This window comes from Poecile atricapillus, chromosome 4, assembly GCF_030490865.1.
Source record: "Poecile atricapillus isolate bPoeAtr1 chromosome 4, bPoeAtr1.hap1, whole genome shotgun sequence".
Classification (NCBI taxonomy): Eukaryota; Metazoa; Chordata; class Aves; order Passeriformes; family Paridae; genus Poecile; species Poecile atricapillus.
The window spans coordinates 33,751,175-33,773,372 of record NC_081252.1 but is presented as its reverse complement, the minus strand read 5'-3'; the positions used below and the strand labels follow the sequence as shown (position 1 = coordinate 33,773,372).

The 22,198-nt window shown below is 44.0% G+C and overlaps 1 protein-coding gene across 4 annotated transcripts; it reads right to left on the bottom strand.

Moving 5' to 3' along the window:
* Positions 1 to 26: 26 nt before the first annotated feature.
* Positions 27 to 20,856, bottom strand: LOC131578789 (toll-like receptor 2 type-1). Of its 4 annotated transcripts, none has more exons than XM_058837959.1 (3): positions 20,057 to 20,856; positions 5,351 to 5,422; positions 27 to 3,549 (listed from the first exon to the last, which is right to left on the bottom strand). In XM_058837959.1, exon 3 carries the CDS (start codon positions 3,543 to 3,545, stop codon positions 1,164 to 1,166), a length of 2,382 nt encoding a protein of 793 aa, XP_058693942.1. In that variant the 5' UTR covers positions 3,546 to 3,549; positions 5,351 to 5,422; positions 20,057 to 20,856; the 3' UTR covers positions 27 to 1,163. The 4 variants fall into 4 exon arrangements, with proteins under 4 accessions (XP_058693942.1, XP_058693941.1, XP_058693939.1 ...); XM_058837958.1 differs by lacking the exon at positions 20,057 to 20,856 and adding an exon at positions 8,265 to 8,396 and having other exon boundaries at positions 5,351 to 5,712; XM_058837956.1 differs by lacking the exon at positions 20,057 to 20,856 and adding an exon at positions 8,265 to 8,396.
* Positions 20,857 to 22,198: the final 1,342 nt, after the last annotated feature.

Here is a 22,198-nt window from a genome sequence, read left to right as displayed (position 1 = left end):
AGTGGTGTTTTCAGGCTGCACCTATAGAAATTATCTCATGTAGACACATGTAAACACACACACAGGAGTGTGAATAGATACATATTTACAAAAGTCCATATACACACACACACACATATACAAATATATACAAGAAGATGAAGATGTATAAATATAGCAACAGACAATGTATGCAAATTTTGCTATTTTCAAATAGCCCATCTGCCAAGGTTTTAGTATTTCACTACAAAATAATTTCATGTTTAAAATTTAATCAAAATCTAGACTCTTCTGTACTTAAACTCCAGCAAAACAAGCAAAGGGAAACATGAAAATGTTGAGTTAGAGAAAACACACAACTTAATCCCCCCAGAGACAATTTCATGTTCCCATAAGAACCTCTAAAACCCAAGAAATCCAAGCACTCAGCATGGAACTAACTACCTTAACATCTACCTGCTTGTTTAGACTCCCTTTGCAATCAGTGAAGAGCAATATGTAATTCTAGGAGATACCTCACACTGAAGTAGAGAGATGAACTGCCTCTTATCCCTGTGATTTTCTTCACCAACTACAAAGGAAGATAAGTAGAGCTGTAAGAGGTGCATGGCCCAGTGATTACATAAATATGCTCTGCAAAGTAGAAGAACAAAACTAAGAACTGAGCTAGTCTACAACACCATCTAGTCCATGCATTAGAAACACAGTCTCACACCCAAAAATAGAAGGCTTCACCTATTTCTGTGGGTGGGTAGAAAGAAAATGGTGATCATGAAGAGACAAACAAGCATTCCCAGGAAGAAATGGACACAGGGGAATACTGATTGAAGCCCATGGCTTTTAATTTTATTTGCACATTACAACAGCATTGTTAGAAACTAGTTGGGATAATAGTAACAGGAGTAAAAAGTACAGAAACACCTCACCCTCAGTAAAATGTATATAAAGTCCAACAGTGTTTCCGAATATCATAGTTATTGGCAGGGACTTTTAAAGACCAGAGTATCAAAACACTGGAAAGCCTAAAACGGGTCTTTTCCAGTTGGTAAAATTACAATTATCCCTATACACAACAAAGTTAGTTGCAGTTACAAAGAAAAATAAGAAAGAAAATATTCCACGCAGCAAGAAACAGTGTAATATGGCCTTTTGTGGAAATATGTAGAAATGGGGGCTGTTAACTTCTATGACTTCAAGGCTCCTTTCAAGTTTTCCCAAAAGATCTGCTGCTGCTCTTCCCCTGCAGGCCACTCCAGGTAAGTCTTTGTGTTCATGATTTTCCGCAGCTTGCAGAATCTCTTGGGAATCGCTTTGCTCTGGATGGGCTCCAGGAGGACAAGAATCGCCGCGTCGTTGTTCTCATCAAAGAGGCGGAAATGCGAGAAGTCCAGCTCGTATTTGCACCACTCGCTCTGCACAAAGTGCTCGGACAGCACAAAGAGCGTTTTGTGGCTCTTCTCAATGGAGTCGATGATGTTGTCCACAATCCACTTCCCAGGCACAAAGTCCCGCTTGTGCAGGCAGAGCCGGAAGGGAGGGCAGGCCTGCTCCAGCTCCCGCACCATGGTGTTCTCCACCCAGTCGGAGTCATTCTCGCTGTAGGAGACAAAAGCGTCGTAGCAGACGTCCTTTGGCGGGGCGCGCTTGGGCTTCCGCTTGGCTTGCAGCCACGCCCACGTCATCCGCAGGTACCAGACCACGTGGTACTTGTAGCCGACGGCCACCAGCAGCAGGATGACCAGGAACACCAGCACGCAGATCAACGACACCACCAGGGACCTGTGGCACTCCATCAGGGACAGGTGCACGGCGCCAACCTGCGCCCCTCTCACCGCCAGCGGAGAGTCACACACGTACTTGTCCGGCCACCCCACCAGCACCTGGCCTATCCCGGCTTCGTGCTGGACGAAGGAGAGGAACTCGCAGGAGCAGATGAAGTTGTTGTCACTGGCATCCAGCAGCTCCATTCTCCTGAACGACTCAAACTCCTCCTTGGAGAAACTGTTCAGCTTGTTTCTTCTGACGGACAAGGCCACTAAATTTGGAATGGGTGCAGCACCCGGCAGGGCCTTCAGCTGATTTCTTGTGAGGTACAGCTCTTTCAGAAGCGGGAGCTGCAGTCCAAACTCCTTCAGGTTGTTTCCACTAACATCCAAAACTTCCAGCGTTTCAGGAATGCAGCTTGTTACTTTAGGAATTTGAGTGCTGGACAGATTTAAATATTTCAGATTTTCTGGCCATTTACACACATCTGGAATCTCACCAAAATTATTTTGGCTAATATCAAGATTATTCAGATTGGGTAGACGAGATGTATACTTTGCAGTTTCTTCCAGAGATTTTAGAGAGTTCTGACTTAAATTTAAAGTTTGCAATGAAGGCCAGGAACCTCTACAGATTGTCTCATTTAATCGCTTATTTACAAGCAAATTATCATGAAAGTCCAGATACAGAAGTGATGAAAAATGTCTTGCAAGTTTGCATGGCACCATGAAGACATTAGAGCTTGCAATAGTGAGTCTTTTTAGTTTGTTTATTTGTGACTCCATACCTTCCAGGTCAAAAAACAAATGAAAATTCTGAATCATTACCTTTATTATTGTTATTGTTTCAACAAAACTTTCCCCACTCTTTGCAATTTCGGCAGTGTTCCATATTCCTTTCCCCTCAAGCACACAATTGATTGCTTCTAACTGTTTTAAAGAGGTGATTTCCTTCAGTAACACTATTGCTCGGCTAATCGTTTGATCTGTGAAGAAAGCTTCTTTAAATGTAAGTTTTTGTAACCTAAAAGGACGTGTAGAATTCTGCACCAAGCTTTTTTTTTCAACTGGCAATTTGATTTCTGTCACTTCTAGCCAAGTGACAGAGTGCAGAAGGTCCCTAACAATTTCTGAGAATATATTACTATCTTTTAGGTTTATGATCATGTGATTTATCTCCTTAATTGATTTCAAACTTCCCTCCTCGTACTGACTGAGATTGCTGCCATCAATCCACAACCTGTGCAGAAACTCAATGCCCTCAAAGTTCCCTTGCCTTATCACGGAGAGCTGCGGGCTGCCCAGGTGGAGAGAGCTCAGGTTCCTCAGGCTAGAAAAGGGGGAGCTCTGCCCCAGGTCTCTGTAGGAATTGCCTTGAAGGTAGAGGTGCTGGAGTGAAAAAAGGTGCCCAAACCACACAGGGGACAAGTGAGCCAAGCTGTTATTTGATAAGTCCAAGAGCTCCAGTTTTGCCAGGGACTGAAAGGAGTCCTCATCTATGGAGCTGATTTCGTTGGACTGCAGCAGCAGGGCTCTCAGGTTCACAGCCTGCTGCAGGTCCTGGGACTGGATGCCCTTTATCCTGTTGTGGGCCAGGTTTAACACTGTGATTTTGGCCGTGAGCCCAGGGGGAATGAAGGCCAAGCCCATGGAGGAGCAGTTGCAAAGCTGACTGGCATCGCATGAAGGACAAGCCTGCTTCAGTGCTTGCTGTTCGGTGAGGTTTGCAGCTAAGACCATGTAGATGGCCAACGCTTGCCAGGTGTGCATAGTTCTTGATTTGTGTTTTGCTTGGAAGGACATTTTGCTGTAGGAAACGAAGAATAGAAGGTAGGGTTGAATATTAATTTTGAAGAGCAGCTGAAAACTCTTGAAATCCTGAACCATTTTAGTGGTAATCTAGGATTAATTTTTTTAAAAATGTTATCCTGTGATGTCTATCTTCCTCTCCTACATGAACTTCTCAACCCTGTAACCACGGTGTGTTGCTCATCCCTGGAGTACATCCATATCACTTGTCAAGAGCCATAAAGGACCATTCTTAGTGTCCTGGTTTTTTATATGCACATTGGCTATGGCTCTCACCTCTTTCATCTCTTACATTGTGTCTCCTCTCAGCAAACAAGCTACAGCTGGATGTTTCAGCCCCAAGTAGTGGAAGATAGATAGACCATTAATGATCTGGATGAGGGGATTGAGTGCACATCCAGTTTGCAGACAACACCAAGCTGTGTGGGAATGTTGACCTGCTGAAGGGTAAGGAGGCTCTACCGAGGGATCTGTATTGGATGGATCCATGGCCTGAGGCCAATTGTATAAGACTCAACAAAATGAAGCACCATGTGCTGCACTTGGGCCACAACAACCCCACGCAGCACCAAATGCTGGGGTCAGAGTGGCTGGAAAGCTGTCCAGCAGAAAAGGATCTGGAGGCACTGGTCAACAGCAGCTGAACACAAGACAGCTGTGCCCAGGTGGCAAAGAAGGCAAATGGCATCCTGGCCTATATCAGCAACAGTGAGACCAACAGGAAGGAGCAGGGCAGTGATTGTCCCCATGTACCTGGCACTGCTGAAGTCACACCTCAAATTCTGTGTTCAGTTTTGGGCCTCTCACTTTGAGAAGGACACTGAGGTACTGGAGTATGTGCAGAGCAGGCCAACAGAGCTGGGGAAGGGTTTAGAATGTAAATCTTAAGAGAACCAGCTGAGGGAGCTATAGTTGTTTAGCCTAGAGGAAAAAGAGGCTCAGAGGGGGACTTTATCACTCTTTACAACTCCCTGAAATGAGGCTGCAGTCAGGTGGGTGTCAGTCTCTTCTCCCAGGTAAGAAGTGATAGGAAAAGAGGAAATGGCTTCAAGTTGCACCACGGAAGTTTAGATTGGATATTAGGAAAAAAAAAAATCACTGAAAGAGCAGTCAAACACTGGCCAGACAGCCCAAGGAAGTGGTGGAGTCACCATCCCTGGAGGTATTTAAAAGACATGCAGACATAGTGCTTAGGGACATAGTTTAGTGGCAGGCTTGTCAGTATTTGGCTAATGGTTTGACTCAACGGTCTTAAGGGTCTTTTTAAACCAAAGTGATTCTGTAATTCTATAATTACAAACACTCACAGCCTTTGCAGTGTCAGCTGGCCCATTCTGTATGGCTACATGATGGCAGGCAGAAGCCCAAACAGAGCCTGTTCCCCCCTCTCAGCCCTTCCAGTGGGCTGAGGTTTCCAACGTCACAAACTTTCCTAGAAGAGATCTGGGGGTCCCCTGCATGGAGTCTCACCAGCCTCAGTGCTTCTAAAAGCGGAGCTCCTGCCACACCCTTTTGCACACTGTGTAAGCAATTCACGTGCTTTACTGGAAAGGCAGAACAAGCTGATATGCAATGAAGTCTATCAGACTTTTCTGTAAAACAACACCAGTAATCAACGGGAATTGGATGTTACTGCCACCCTATAAACAGTGGATGTAATTAGAATAATATTGATTTTAATGTAAAGAAGGGCTGTGTTTCCTGGCACAGGTGCCAAAGAACACTTCAAGTTTGAACCATAAACAATTCCAGATGAACAGTACCCGTAAACCCTGAATAAGCAGAGGTTAAGTACTTACCTTGTGTACACACAATGCTGTGTTTCAGTCTCTTCGTGTGCTGGTCATAGCATCTGAATAGTCACCTCATACCTGCAAACACAACAAAAGCTGGAAATTTTTGGCAGGTCTGATGAGGTGAGAGTCCCAAAGTGAGAAAATATTTCAGCCTGAAAATATTGTTCTCTTCAAACAAAATTCATGTTCCAAGTTTCCCAGTGTCCTTTAACTATGCAGCCAGTGAATCATACCAGTTTGCATCTTTTCTCCCTAGTGGTGGCTCCCCTGAGGAAACCATGGCTTCTGAAGAGTCCAGGATCATCCAGTATTGTATGGGTCACCCTTCAAAATCACATTTCAACCAAATCTAACGTTGCTGCTGACTGGAGACACAAAAATGAGAACAGGTTGTGGTTGAACTCTTATTTGAGAGATAAAATTCAGTGTCAGTCCCTTCTTTTTGTCAGTCAACTCCCATTGCTGGAAAGGCTGATGCAACCATTTTGCGCAAGACACTCTTTCATAATCACTTCCTCCACTATTAAGTGCCGAAATAGTTCTCGGGCAGAACTGCATTCACCTCCCTGTATTTCTACTTTCAATACTTTTTGTCTGGTAGGCACTGGGGGTTGTTCACTCTGCTGAGAAACAGAACATCTCAGCACATTCAAGTTATGTAAGTTCTGTAAAGTATTATCAATATATATAGAGTGATACATATATTAAGTGTTGGAGTCAAATTGTTTAGTCAAGGAGAGTACTGTAGAAACACTCAGCATACTTTAGTTTCCTAGCACACTACAATCATATGTTGTCAACAGAAAATGAATAAGAATGGGAATTATATTCTCTCTGAAGCACAAGACAGTCTGAAGCAAAGTATCTCTCTGTAAACATCAAAGGCAATTTTGAGAGAGGAGGTTTGACAGTATTCATTTTAACCTGACTGAAGCAATATGACATGATTGGTCAAATAACCAAGTATGCTGCCTGCATAAAGGGACTACCAGCTCTGAAAGGGAAGCCCATTAAATTCAAACACTAACATTCCTACTGCAGTTACCTTTTTTTTTCTGTGTTCAGAAACTGTCACATTTGGCTGCCATCTTGCACAAAGGAGTACCTGCCTGAGAGCAGACAGACTGACTGATTCCTGCCACATGTCAGACGGCCCGCACAGCATCTGTGTGATCAAGGGTGGCAAAGCCCACAGAGAGCCCAAACACACCTCATAGCAACCTTCAGTCCCACTGCATTGACATTAGCATTGCACATTAGGTTAAGAGAAAGAGAAATTGAAAGACTGAGATACCCTTGTATTTTCTGTCTACTACAGAGGATAGCTGATAAACATAACATTGTAAAATATAAAATAGAATATAATTAATAGAATATAATTAATGTATTAGATTTTTAAAAATATATCATAAAAACATAGCAAAGCAGCTGTGGGGCAGAGCAGAGAAGGGAAATAGTCTCTTAGTAAAAGGATGTCATCAACTTCCCCAAAGCCACCTCTTCCCTCTAGCACCTCTCAGCTGAAATGGTTCTTGCTCTTCAACAGGGAAGAATTCAGTTTTCAAAATATTAACTCTGGGTTCAATGAGACTTGCTACAGTATATTTTTGTCTTCAAAATTTTACCTCCCTGATACAATAAAAAAATTTAGTTAATTTGGGAAGAGTTTTGGGGAACAAGACACGTGCATAATTCATTGTGAAATGGGCAGACCCTTCTGTCTGTTACAGCTTCATCACCATGCAATTGAGGTAGGTACCAGCTGTTTTTTTCAGAAGAAACCACTGTCTTCTAACATCCAGGCTCAGCCAGCTCTCATCATGGATGGATCTACACTGCGCCAAGTTTCTGGTTTCTCTCAGAAAGAGAGGACTGGTGTGACCATGCCACAGTTCACAAACTAAGCAGTCCATTTCAGCAAGCTGCTTAAAATGCCAAGAAATGGGCATGATTGTCAGGGTTTATCACATTATTCAGATTCGGGAAGGTTTGAGGATGTAAAAATGCTCTCCACAAGCTGTTCCACACACGAAGTACCAGTCACCTGCCTCCCAGAGCATTAGCTTTCAAATTGAGCTTCAGCATGCTCAAAACAATTTTTGAAATCAAAGATTCTGAAGTAGGAGAAAGCTGCTCTCTTTTTAGATGAGAATGAGAATATTCTTCAACTGCTTTTTCTCCAGAGTAACCGCATGTTTAGCATTGAACAAAGATGCTTTCTTGATCTTGTAGGTGCTTTCTTTCCTCTTCCAAGTTTAAGCTATGATTAACCTTCACCTTTTATGCTGTTTAAAACAAGTCACATGCCTTCACCTACATTACATTTTCCTAAGACAAGCAAATGCATCTGCAACAAGACTGTGCTTTTGTAACTGCAGATGTTCCAAACAAGACACCACACAGGCCTTTACCAGCAGGTGGCTGGGGATAAGATAGAGATGTGGTCATTATTTTTGAAGCTGTCTTGCTTTAAATGTTCCCATTTATCCAACAGCAGCTCAAGCAGTACCCAAACTGGGTGTGATGCACTCTTTAAGCACTTCCCGTTCCCAGTCTCTCACGGAAGACTCCTGCAGCCCATCCCCCCTTCCTCTCTTCCCTTCTGTACATCAGTGTCCACACTGAGAGCTGCCTGTTGCTTTTCTGCTGAGAAAGGACAAGTGAGCAGTTCAGAAGGGACCCAACCCCAGCAACACCCTGCCCAGATCCCTGCCTCAAAGAAAAGCAGAAGCAGTAGAAAAGGGAGGGAGGCATGAATCCATTGACCAGCCTGTGACACAAGCAGAAAGCACACTTTCCAAATCATTGTAAACAGCACAAAACTACTTCCTCATACTTACCACTGGAAACCAGGATGTGCCAGCATGTTAGCTTGGCCACAGCAGTACCAGGCAGGCTGAACCCAGGATACTCTTACCTTAAGTGCCTCCAGGAAAGGATGGCAAGGAAAAGCCAAAAGTCAAATCTGTCCTTGCAGTCTTTGGAGCAGGAGGCATAATACTCATGTAATTGAAAACAGAGTGGCTTGGCATCCATTCATGGTCCTGGGAACAGATTCTTTGCGTGCACTCCTGGTACCTGTGCTTTAATCTGTCTTGCAGGGCTTTGGGTATTCATCTTCAAACTACAACAAAAAGGTACATGATAACAAAAAGTAAACCATTTCAACTTTGTTGTGTTCCATATCAAGCCTACCCTGCCAGCTGCTCAATCCCTTAGAACTTCAGACTGAAAGTTTAAATGCAAAGGTTACCCATTACCTTTGTTTTTCTTCTGGGCAATCCTCACCCTGCAGTTGTGGCAGAGCATAATGATATATAACTGGTTAGTCATTCAGCAGCCAGCCTACAGCACTGCCTCTGCCAAGGAAGCAGAGTTGTGGATTTATTTTTGTCATATCCTTTCTGAAAGCATTCAGTGAGAAAAACACAACACTGATTTGCTACCTTAACTGAGGAGTATTTGCAGGGAAGTTTGCAGGCTAAGACACCCAAGCTTATCTTAATGACATGGAAAGTTTAATTTTTCTAGAATAATTGTAACAGCATGACTCAACAAGAGAAAATATGTAATTTCTGCCAAAGTATTTCTGATGAGTTCTTGACTTCCAAGGAAACTGCACCAACAGGAAACAGCCTACATGGACAGCACAGCTCCTTTCTTACTTGTCCCTTTAGGTACAGTGAAAAATCTTTTTTCTGACAGGAATACTAGGATACACAGGAAATACATATTTTCCAGCAATACACAGTAAAAAAGGCAGGTTTTGATACCCTATTCTGACAACGACCGTGCCAAGCACACAAAATCCTGTTATCACCATATAGATTTATTACTCAAAAATGAGAACTCTGAGACAACTCACATGGAACAGGTCCCCCCAATCATTGCTGCTTGTTCCCCCAGCCTGCATGGGGCTGGACACCAGTCAAGTGTGCTGATGAGTAGCTCAGCCACACACAAATGCTGGACATACAGGGGGGTCAATGGGACCCATGTCTGGCATGAGGCTTCCTGGCATGCTGCAGAGAGAAAGGCAAAATATAAAGTTGGTACCAACAACTGATGATCTCCCTTGATGGACGTGTGCGAGAGGTCTGTCTAGAAATATATCTGGTTGAGTACAACTTTCTTGAGCACCACCCAGAGCTTCCTGAATCCCTGTGAAAGGGGGATCTTCAGCTCCCAGAGAAGATGTGGGGATGGGAACCATACATGGAGAGAGGTGTCCAAAACCCATGCTGCTCAGAGCAGCCTTGACCTCAGGTTTTCTGACAGACCAGCTTGGCTGCACCAGCCCTTTTACGTGCCATATTCACAACCCTGGACCTCCACAGATGTGCCAGAGGGAGAGCCTACTCAGGCTGTAGGACTCAGAAACCTGAAACATACACATGGTACTGGACCTCAGAGTTCAGCCCAAATGTACTTGGGCAGATAGGCTCCCAGCTCACTGCCCAGGGGATACACCCCCTAAAAACTGACATAATCTGGAAATCATATTTTCTTTTAGAATATTTTCTGCAATTTTCGAAATGTTAACTGGTTCAGCATTATCAAAGTACAAAGCTGGTCCTGAAGTTTTTTTAGAGATCTTCAGGAAATACTTCTGCATAGCTTTCCCAAGTACCATTCACAGAATGTTTGGAAGGACTCTTCTTCTTTTCTCCATATCTATCTCACTCTTTTGTTTTGCTCAGTTTGCTTTGCTGTATACCAGACTATATGACAGAGACAATTTCTTACGGGCTGCCCAGAATGTTATTTGGACACCTAAGCCATATTTCTAGTTTTGAAAAAAAGAGGTGCCATTCCTGTTTCCAAACAAGGATTTTGTAGGTTTTTGGACAGAGCCACAAACACTTACGGCTATAGGCTCCCAGCACAGGTTGCACTACCAGGGAGGCAGGCTCAGGAAGAAAGAGGAATGGGACCTCTTATGCTCACTGTTTGGACAGCTTCTGCTTCATTTCATCTCACCAGGAGAGAAAATACCCTGTCACAGCCCACCGGGTGCAAGTCATCACTGGCAGGCTGTTGTGAGGAAGTTAGGGTTTAACATCCTGGCACCGGAATTTCCCATAAGGAGGAAAAACGCTTCGCTCAGCTCCAAGTAAAAGGTCCTTCAAGAGAGGCTGAGCAAAGGGACATGCATGTTGCTGCATTCCAGTGTGGGAATGTCCAGCAAACCTTGTCTTGCCTCATTCAGAGGAATGCATGGACATTTTTTGTACTTATGCATATCTAGTGCTAATAGGCTGAAAAAAGTGTTTTATTTTTCCTGTTTTGTTTTGAGTTTTTGTTTCTTGGAGATTTTTTAATGGAAGGGAAACATTCCTAGGACTAGGACCAAGTCATTGCAGACCCAGCTAGAGTTTGTTTCCTGTATGGAGGTGGAAAGCACTTTGCTGGGATGAAGAGATACATATTTAACTGCTTGTTATACAATAGAAAAAAAATTGTGTTTAACAGTTGGGCAAGAATCTGAGCAGGATATAATCATTATCAAGTACCATAAAAAAACCAAGATTTTTGTATTTGTTCCAAAACAGATAATGTCAGGATGTATTTTTTACAGGTAGTTCAGGCTTTGCATTCAGCTGCTGACTCCCTCTGTATCTGATACCATAAAATATTTCAGACATGACAGTGGATTTCAGGAAGAGAAAACTAGTCAATTCCAAATCTATTTTTCTCAGCTATTCAAGACCTCAGAAGTTCTGTCTTTAGCATAGGTGCTTTTCTGTTTTATAGCCCATCAAAACTCCATATTTTTTAAAGATGCTGAAGTATCTAAGGTACTGTTTCCTAGAGTTTTTTCACTCACTGGAAAAATAACATGTTTTGTGAGTCTCTTGCAGGGATTGTTTCTATTGTCCTCTTTTGCAACTGTATAATTTTTTAAACAAACTTTTTAGAAGCTTGACTTCATCCGAGTCATAAACATGCATGAAAACATAATTTTTTCTGAAAATAAAAAGCCTGATCATAAAAAGATGTCAGTAAGTACTTTAAAAGTGTGTGTGGTTTCTGATGGAGTCACCAAACCATCTTCAAATAATAGGTTATTTCCAATGTTGGACCATTCTCTGGCTTTCTGAATTTGAATATGGTTGTAAACACATAGCCCAAGCTGATTTTCAAGCACACACTCAGCTATTTCAATAATTTCTTCTAAATTATTCTCAGATTGCATTTCTTGGTCTTCTGTAAGTTTTCTTGACTGTAACAGTACCAGTTTAGTAATGACAGATTCAGAAAAGACCATGTCACTTGTGCCTGCGCTGCCAGATGCCTTTTTGTCTTTATCACAGGATCTACAGAAAGCAACACAGCAAACCAGATAATCAACCTCAAAACTAAGGCATTTTCTACTGCTGTGAAATACCTGTATTTACAAACTTTGAGTTGAATGCCTCTCTAGCATCCTAAGTTACATGGATGTGCCAGGAAGAGCATGGCAGTGCCATGGCAATGCAAGAGAGAGCTGTAGCAATGCCAAAAACACTTGTGTGCATCTCAGTAAGTATAGAAAGTATGGCAACTCATGCTTTCAATTAAATTGCTCTGCGTTTCACAGCTTTTGGATTGAAGAGCTGTCAAAGGAAGAGGAATCAAAGAAAATATAGGTAAAAAGCCAGCAAACAACATCCAAATTCCATCTCCGTAGCTGAAACTACATAGCTCCATAGCCAGATCTCCATAGGTCTGAAGTAAAGGATCAGAGTAAGCTGGCTGAGAGATAGCCATACCGTAATAGAATTTATCTACCTTACATCTGCTTTACCATGGGAAAGACCATCAAATTAGATGCAGTCTCCTACCTTGTATCAACCTGGTGATACTCCTTCAACACTTAACTCACCATGAAGTTTCCACCTGTGGGCAGAAGATGATCTTTGTTTCTTTGGGTCTTATTATCCAGTGTCTACCCAGCAGACTGGCCGCCTGGTTTGTTTACCGCTTATAATTTACACTGGTGTCAGCATAAATATTATTTTCTATTTATAGAAATTATGTTACATTTACACTTCTTTCATGCGCTATTTTTATGACATCATTTAAAATTTATTTCCTGAATGTTCCATGATTAATAGTGTCAAGAAATTTCTCTAAAATCTGTTCTTTAGAGTACTTTATTTCTCTGGGATTCATATCTTGAACTCTTTGTTCTCAGCTAATATCTGGGACCGAAAGGCCAGGCAGAACATACTGAGATGTGTAACCCTCTGTTGAGAGGAATCTTTCTTAGTGATCTCTCTGGTGTTTCCATGTTTGCCTATGACAGTGTCCTCTCTGATATTTGCAAGACCTTCCAGCTGAACAGAATTTTTCAAGAGTCACTAACAAAAATGCAATGAGTAATGGGAGAAGGGATGGATAAAGTAAAGGTTGGCTGGATTCTTCTCCCCTACTGTTCAGTGGTCTAAACTTTTCTGTAAAATAAGTATTTCTCACACTTCTTGTGATGAAGCACAGCCTGTGAATGAGTTTGGCTTGTTCCCTGTTTCTGCAGGTGGAGAAATCCTGCCTCCAGGCTGGGCAGCCCTTTCCTTTTCAGGGGGAACTCAGCAAGGAGCTGGCAAGCTGGTTTGCTGGACAAGAAATCCATGAGCTCATAACTTCTCACTGTGTAACAGGACAACATTGATACCAGTAACACAGTCAGGGTGAGTCAGGTCTGCAACTGGATTAAGGGAGAAGGGAACGTTTCCATCCGTTTTGGCTCCTTACGTCGAAACAGCCTGCCATCTGTGAAGGAACTGCTTTGTGCTCCCCTCTGCTTTTTACTCCTTGCAGGAAGGCCCCAAATAAATTCCCCATCCCCCAGGAATGCCACCAGTCATAAAATAATCCCTCTCCAATTGCTCTCCCTAACTCTGGCACAGTGACGACTGCATACTCTGCCAGAGTTAACAAGCAGACACATTAATCCCTCCTCTTGCTAGAGAGTCCTTCCAGACCTGCCTCAGCTTTCTGTCAGTCGCTGTGCATGGAGGCAGGTTTTTTTCCAGGATGATTTTTTTCCAGGATGACAAGCATATTTGCCAGAGAATGCCAAGTGTGCACCTAATCTGAAATGACTGAAACCTTTGGAGGCATGGGACCAGCTGTGCCATGAGGCTGCCTCTTTCATTTGCAATTTTTCATTTGTGTGGTTTACTTTGGCTGCTCGTCTTTGGTAAATATTGTACAACACTGAAAGCAGATAATGCCCAAAATAAATAAAGAAACAGATGATGATTAATAGATTAATTTTGCTTTGTCTTTCCAAGGATCTGCCTTACTCAGATCAGGTTCTTACCATCCAAAGAGGAGTAAAACCTCCCTGGTAACCTATCAGGAGTGAAGGACACCTCTAGCAGGGAAGGAAGGGATAGGGAAGCTGCTGGTCTCATGCAACCATGCTAGGACCGGCTCACCAGGCCTTTGGAAATCACAGGCAGAACAAGAGCCTCACCCAGCTGCCTTGGAGGCATGGGGAAGTGGCAAGCCTATGGTGCCTCAAAGCTGGTTTGTCCTAAAAAGCTTCTCACACCAGAGTTCAGCCATGGGTTTTCCTTCCTCTCCAACCTTTGATTTTCCCTGTGACTTCTGGTGTGCAAGAAAACAACTTTGTAGATAAAGCCACACCTTTAGCAGTGCAGGTACTCTGCAATTAGATGAACTCCTAACATATTTTAGAGGGAAAATCAGATAGTGAACTTACTGAGGCACTGCAGGGCCACCTGTCCAGGAGCAGGGCTTGCTTGTTCTCTCTTCCAGGGTGGAAAGTCAGAAGGGCAACAAGATCCTCTAATTCCCAGTCCCCACCAGTGGAGAAGCAGCGGAGAGATGGGTCCCTACAATTGCATACATACAATCTACCCTATACATTTGCAGGCAGCAGGACAGGACTGCTCCTGCACACAGGGGACTGGCTTTGCCTGGCTCTGGAAGGGCGTAACCTTCTTCTGTTCAAGAGTCCTGTGGCAGGAGGAAATCATTGAGACAAGCTGTCACCACTCCTCCTTTTCCTGCAATAAGCAGGACAATAAGGAAATTCAGGGAAGATACACTATGACTGCTTCAGTTTCATAGCAGAGAGGGAATTTTTTTTTATGGACTCCCTAAACCGCTGTAAATGCTGCTACAACTGAGATACAGAACAAAAGGAGTGCTTCTTCTGGACAAGCTTTCTAAAGGAGCCAGGTGATTAGGAATTGGATTTAGCCTTGCAGAAAATGTGGGCGAAAAAGATACGAGCGAGTGCTTAACCACAGGATACTGTCAAGAGATGGATGATATTGTCAGAGTACCAGCTGTGCTGAGACATCCCGAGCACACTCAGAAGCAGACACAGAAATCCAACAGGAATTATGGTTTCCAAACTCCAGGGTCTCCAGATACCAATGTTGGTCGAATATGGGACACCCAAGAATCAAAAGCTAAACACTGATGTATCCAAAGAGGCGGCAGGATCCCAAATTTTGCTCAAGTCTTTCTCTTGCTTGTCACTGTGGTAGGACTGATTTCTAATTCTTGAAACTCTGCACAAATGTCACTAACTGTGACTTGCTGATATATCTACTGTAACCTACGCCTACCTACCAAAAGAGAGCTGACATTCTTTCCTTCATTCTTTGTTTCAGAAGATACATTAAAGTCTAATGGCCAAGATGAAATTCAAGGAAAAAAAAATCCTGATACAGACTTTTTGCATAATTTTCTGAGGTGACCTTGACATTCAGCTTCATACACGGAAGCTTCAACTTCAGGCTGTTTTGATGGGGAATGCAGGGAAGGGGTGCCATTACCAGATCCAGAGATTTCTCAAGTGTGCTTATATTTCCATCTCCACTGCCAAAAATATTCTTTTTAATCAAGCTAAGTAAAAGGTTAGACTTTTTAAGAACAACAATTCATGTAACACACAAACCAGGGAAACAAAAGAGAAGTCCATGTCCTGGGAAGGCAAGTTTCAGTGAGGTAAAAGGGGCCAAGAGTCCCAGCACACACAGCAGCATTCCCCTCCCCTGGCAGAGTTTGGCTCTCAGAGCAGAGCAGCAAGGCACCAGAGAGAGACAGACTGTAAACCAGTGTGCAGTGTTTGCAGAAAGCAGAAGCAGCTGTTGTGCAGACAAACTAATCAAAGTCAGCATCTTGCACAAGGGCAAGCATTAGCTCAACTGTAACTCCACAGTGTGGACTCTGAAAGGTTTATTCCAGCCTGTGACAAATGGCCTCCTCTGCCATCAGAATAAATTGTACAATTGGAAAACAGTTTTCAGAATAAATTGTACAGCTGAGGCTTGTTTTTGGAGTTTGCAGCAGCTGGCACACAACATTTCCACCTGCTGCTAGGCAGTGCTGCAGTTCCCATGGGTTCAGTCATCTTAGACATCATATATACCACCCGTCTGAGAGACTGTGCTGCAGTGCAGAGCCTGCTTGTGCACATCTATGTTGGGCATGCTATAGTCTGTCTTCTCCCTGTATTCTTCTAGGAGCTAATACAGATACGTATGAGTAAGCAGACTGATCTAAACAGCAGTAGAAGCTGACAGACACTTAAGAAGACCTGGGAGGCTCCAGAGGCTTCCTACTCCTTCCTCTCAGGAAATGCTTCCTAACCAGGCTCTCTCTCAGATCCCAGACTTGCAGACTTCTCTTAACACCTTCAGCATGTTTGAGACAACACTGGGTCCACAGTAGTAGTAATAAAAATAATAATAAGAAAACCCCAACCAGAGCAGTCATTAGGCATTATTCACTGCAGAAGTACAAAGGGGAATTGAAACTGGCAAGTCAGTCCCATTACTGTAAGGATACATTTGGTCTGTCATCCATTAGAACACATGTCTGTGTACGTCTGGCAACAGCTTTAAAGTTGTTATTTTGATCTTTGCTAAGATAACTGTAATATTTTGTAGGCATTTGAGAACATGAGTAACTGGACTAGTTAAAAACCACTTGACCACTTGGAATTGATGCCATCTGTTTCCTATTTTTATTCATAGAAATCAGTACTTAGTTTTTTGAGGGCTTCTCTGACAAACTCTCTGTATGAAATATGAATGATGCTCTGGCCAAGACTGCTAAACTTCTGCTTGACAGGTTCTCTGATGGGGCTGTTCAACTGACATAGGACTACTCAGACAAGAGGAAGCAAGAAGGACAAAACAAAGGCCATGTCCTTTCACTCACCCATCAAATCAGCTCTTCAGAAAGAATAATACTGTCCTGGTTAAATTTCAGGTTTCCCTATTACAGGAAATGACACATGAGGTTCTTGCAGTCAAAATCAAACCTGCACCTTACAGAGCATCAGTCACGTCTGCCATTCTGGAAGATGCACCCAGGCTTATATTTTACTAAGGAAACTAATAAAAAAGAGTAAACAAATATTTCACTTAAGTATTATGAAGCATTTGTATAAGCCATTATTTGGTCCTCAACTAATTGCAATTTATCAGTACTTAAACAGAACTGTTATTAAAAACCTTTCAAATAAATAGAAAGGTTACTTTCTTAAAACAAATCCAAACAAACCCTCCACCAAACAGTGACTATGCAGGTCATCCATAAAAGGCACAACCCTAACCCTAATGCTTCTCCTTAATGCTACTGTGAATTAAGGGCAATCCCAAGTTGCACATTACTGTGAGGTATCAAACTGGGTCATGAAATTCACCTACCACAAGAGAAACTCAATGTTGCCTGTGAACTTCACTCAGAAGGCAGAAGTACTTGCAGACAAGAAAAGTTTGTCACTGTGAGCTAAGCAGGCTGTCCACCCCTGGGCATTTCCATCAGGTCTTTGTGTCCCAAGTTTCTGCTTGCCATCAGGAGCATCCCACCCTGCCAGCCACAGATGGCTCAGGTCAGGCCATGCCAAGCTGTGATGTTCCAGACTGCAATCAAAAGCAAAAGCAAACCCTGCAAGCTGAGACAGGGAGATCAGCTGCACTTGCTGTGAGGCGTGAGTGGTGAAAGTGATAGCAAAGTGTTAGGAGAAAATGGCTCAGCCACATCTGTGCTCACCAGAGGGCCGGTGTGGGAAAATTAGACAGCTGAGCCTTGATTAAGCAAAAGACATCTATGGTCTGATTTCTAGCAACCCTGGAAAGTGCAGTGCATTACAGGGACATACAGATGGGAAAAACTGAAACCTGGTATGCATTTGGCAAATGCCCAAACTGTACACCATGCTAACAGGGAGAGCCTGAAACAAAGTACAGTGAATGCCCCATGTCCTTAGCCAACAGGCGGGACTGGAAGGTGCCTAATTGAAGCTAATAACCCAAGGAGGAAGACAATCTGGGATTAAGCAGAGGCTTTTACCAACAGTGGTAATCTCCTCTTGTTAACAGCTGCTTGCTTGTCCGCAGAGGAACTGATCGACCTGCAGGCAGCTCTGGAAAGAGCTGATCAATACGAAACTGCCACTGAGCTCCAGAAGCCATTCACACCACAGACTGTGGGTTGCGTGGCTGAGAAGTGTGGTGGAAATCAAGGAGGAGTAAGGGCTTCCCACTATGGTTTGGAAACAGGGCAGCAATGAGGTAATTTTCCATTCCCTCTCAAGTGCCACGTGCCCTGTCCAGAACGTACACGTGCCATCGTGAGATGGGCTGGAGGCAGAATGAGCCAGCCTGCCTGCAAGCAGCTGGAAGAACACTGCTGGCATGCTGCCTTTCTCATATGAATGCAGCTGATAAGAGAGGAATAAGCTCCACTGTCTCACAGGTCAGAGGAGAGTGGTGGGAATGGTACAGCATTTCCAGACATTTCTGCAAGCTTCCCTTATCATCTTCAACATCTGGTTTGCACTGTTCAGCATTTCCTACACCACACTGCACATCACCTTTCATCTAACAAGGCTGTGTTCAGTGAATGAAGTGAAATATTTTTCACACGAAATCAGAACCAGCTATGGTAGCAGGTTCTTGTAAGGCACTGATGGACAAGTGCACTGCTGCAGCACCCCAGCAATGCATGAAAATGTTATTTACAATTTTGAAATAGCCCTGCACTGTTATTGATTATTATTCTAATACTGAAATAGCACCTGCTGACACCCAGCCCAGGGAAGGCAGCCCACCTTCCATGTTGCTGTCTCTGAGAGCTGGAGCGGGGTCTAAGCATAGGTTCCCCGCACATCTGTGCTAACAAAGACATGTGAAAGCATTAGCTTTACTTCACAAATTGTACATCCAGTCAAAATTAAAACTAAACTGCTCCTAGCAAATGGAGCATTTTTCCAGAGTGGTTGGAGAAGAGGTTTGTCAAACACAGCCTGTCAGCCCATGGGTTCAGCAGTCATAACCCAGAACATGGCAGGCACAGTCATGGGTATGATCTGTTGCCTTCTCAAAATCCCTGCAGAAGAGCTGAGTTTACTGAAGAGGATGGGGCCTTTTTGGTCACTCATGAGGGTAACATTGTCCTTCCAAGAGATGCATACACTTGTGCTCAGTTGCAAGCCAAGCCTGGCTGCTAGAAATTTAGCTGACAGCTAAAATAGTGACTAAATCACCAGTTCATGCTAGATGAGAAGCTAGTCCACAAAAGTCAGAGAAGTTAATCTGGCACTAGTTTGTACACTGGGCAGGTCCTGCATTGCAAGCCAGCATGGTCCCTGCATGTGCAGGCTGCTGGCAGCCTCCAAGCAATAAAATCTGCAGAGAGGTGCAGGGGGCCATGTGGAATCACCCAGACCTCCATTGCCTCTAAACAAGACTGCTAAAACTCCAAACAACCCAGGAGTAACTCCCACATACAACCAGGAGAAAAATCCTTCAGAGCAATCCCAGGGGTAGAAGTTGTTTGAGGGACTGTGCTGCTGCTGTTGCTGAAGAACTCAGTAGGAAATGAAATACAGCAGAGCACAAAAAGTGAGCTGCACAGTGTGTGGCCCACATTTACAAAGGAGGTGTTTTTGTCAAGCTGGCACAGACAGATTTTGCAGGGAAACCCACACTGAAGATGGAGGAAGGAACAGCAAGATTCAGCTCGCAGCAGGCCAGGAGTGCCTACATCCACACATCAGTAGTGAGCTGCAGAGATGGGTGCAAGCCCCCAGGACCTCAGATACAATACCACCTTATAGGGCTGGAATGACAAATCCTCTCCCCTGCTCTGTTCTGTCATTTGCTCAAAAGAGCAGAGCAGAGGTCACCCACTGTCTTCCACTCCTCCACATCCCTCAGCTTGCAGAGACAGGAATCGCCACTGGGACTTGCCCAGCAAAGCCTCTCCCAGTGCAGGACGGGGCAACTGCTCCAAGCAACACCAGGGACCTCCTCCTCCCGCTGGGACACCAACCTCTGTCAGAAAGGCAGGGTGAGTGTTGCATTGCCATAGGAACAGGGTAGGGCCATGGCAGCACAGCAGTCCTGGGGAGACAGTGAGCCTTCACTCCACCCAGAGTATTACAGACCTGATAAGCCCTGCCCTGAGCCTTTTTCTCCATAGAAGTGGTCAGAGAGACTGAACAACAGGACAGGGCAATCAAAGGCAGAAGTAAAACGTGCCCATGGTGACAGCGAAGTGCCACTGTGCACTTCTTCCTGTAATTGCTGAAAGCACAGCAAGTATGTGAAAAGGGCAAAAGCAGAGGGAGGTGACTCAGTGACTAAGAAAAATAAACAATAGTGTTTCACAAGGATGAAAGGGAAGAAAACAAATGCCATAAAGGAAAAACCAACCTATCAGCCAGAAGCTCACCTGGTAGGACGGCTCTGCAGGGACCTGTGGTGCTGTGAAGGCCACGACTTCCCAGGAGTCAACAAGGCTTCTCCAGAGGCGGAAAGAAGTTGGGTGGAGCTGCAGGCACTGTCAGCCCTAGTGAAAGTGGTGGAAACCTCCCTTGCTTCCTCCCCTTCCGCTCTCTTCAGAAGATTAAGTTAACAGCTCTCCAATGAACTCATCTGCCTCCCAGCAATCAGATCTCTCACCTGCTCTCTGAGCTTTCAGGCTCATTCTGCCGGCGTTGCTGCTTGCTGGTCCTGGCTTCTTCGAGCAGCTGGAGCAGAGCTGCACGCCCAGACCCACCTGCAACAGCTGCAGGCCACATCTGCCAATTGCCAGCGTGCTTGTGACAAATTCAGATGAGCAAATAACAATGGTGCTCCTCATTTGGGCCTGCCTCATGCACAGCAGTGTCCCCGCAGCCCTGAACCCCGCGGGTGATACTTGTGGCTTGGCCTAGCCCATCTGCTGCTCCCATGGAGTTCAAACCAGGCTCCCAGGCTGGATCTGTGGCAGCCAGACTGCTGGGTTCTCCAAATCCCACCCTGCAGGAGCAAGTTCAACACTGTACCAGCCCCACCTACAACCAAGAAGGTCCCAGCAGGGCACTGCCCCTCTCTCCTACAGGGAAGCTGCATTGGATGCTCCCTTTCCCACAGCTCTGCAGTGTAATCCTGTGAGGGGCTTGCTGCAGCCCAACAAGGCTAGGGCAGGCAAACGCCCTGCCACAGATTCTGGCTTTGTCCAAGTGCTGTCTCTCAGTACCAACCTTCAGGAAATGTGCCAGGAATATTCTCTGGCTCCATAATGGAAATACTGGCCCAACCAGGAAGGCTTGGCCAATATACCCTGTGAAAATCAAGGACAGTGGCAAGTGGTATCTCCCTAGTTCTCAATCCACACGTAATCCACAAACCTGTCGGGAGCAGAAAGCAGGGGTGGCTCTCACTTCTTCACAGTTCTCTCCTTGGGAAAACAGTCAATGCCTGGAGACTATGAAGTGTTCACATGGTGACAGAAGTCAATACTGAATGCCTGGAATTGCAACCATGAGGGTTTTTCCCTCCACTCCATCATCAGCCATTCCAGAGAACTGTGCAAGCTACTGCTCTTTTATACTGGTATTTTTGGTCTTCCCTTTCAAATTTTAATCATTTCTTTGGTTAACCAAGAACAACTTTTGCTGGTCTCTTAAAACAGTACCAGCTCCAGAGAGATCAATGAAGCTCTGAATGCTGCTACAGACACAAGGCAAGAAGTTAGAAATTACTTTGCTCATGAAAATGGGGATGTCTTTAGAGCAGCCTCTCCAGTTCACTCCAGCAGAATTATAATCACTTTAGTACAAAGCAATTATTTATTCCATCTTTCCCTTTACTGTAGGAGGAAAGATTTTTAACTGATCCCAAACCCAAATCCCACTTGCTTCAAGGGGATTGCTAATTAAGCTACAGATGTCTCCTGATGGCAGCAATTATTTCTAGTAACCTTAACAAGCTTGTTACATTCCTTAGTTATTGTTATGAAAAGTTACATGAAAAATTTTGCCTAATACTACAGCTCCTGAGGGAATAACTTCTTGATCTGTTCTGGTTCAGTTAAAGGGAATGATTGTTTCCTTTCTTAGCAGTATTTCTCAAGCTCTTTGTGGCTTATTCCCCTTGTCTTTTGTTGGCACTTTGAACAAGTCTGACCGAATTTTTCACACATGTCTTCTTTTCCAAACATTTCTGTCTGGTTTTGCTCTCCCTGAATTCTCCAGTGCCTCTGCTTGGTTTATTGCATACTTTTTCCTCTCTTTTCCTCTTGATTGACACTGTTTAGAACATACACTTTACTTACAACAGGGATTTGGAGCCTATCAGAACTCCATGGGATTTTGTGGTTGTTGTTACAGTTTGTTGCAGATATAAGAAATCCATGTCCTTACACTGGAACTTGAGGAAAGCCTCCCTTCACTGCACAGAAAATAAGGATCTCCTTGAAACATTGAATGGAATTAACAGAATAACTAAGAAAACTAAGCACAGCTTTCCATATCCTCTCCTGTGCCCTTTTATCCAAAATCCATGCATGCTATACAACAAGCAATATTATCCAGGGAATAAAGAACTTCAT

Bases quoted from the DNA above. Each gene is read 5' to 3' on its own strand.
- LOC131578789 (XM_058837959.1), bottom strand. From the start codon at position 3,545: ATGTCCTTCCAAGCAAAACACAAATCAAGAACTATGCACACCTGGCAA.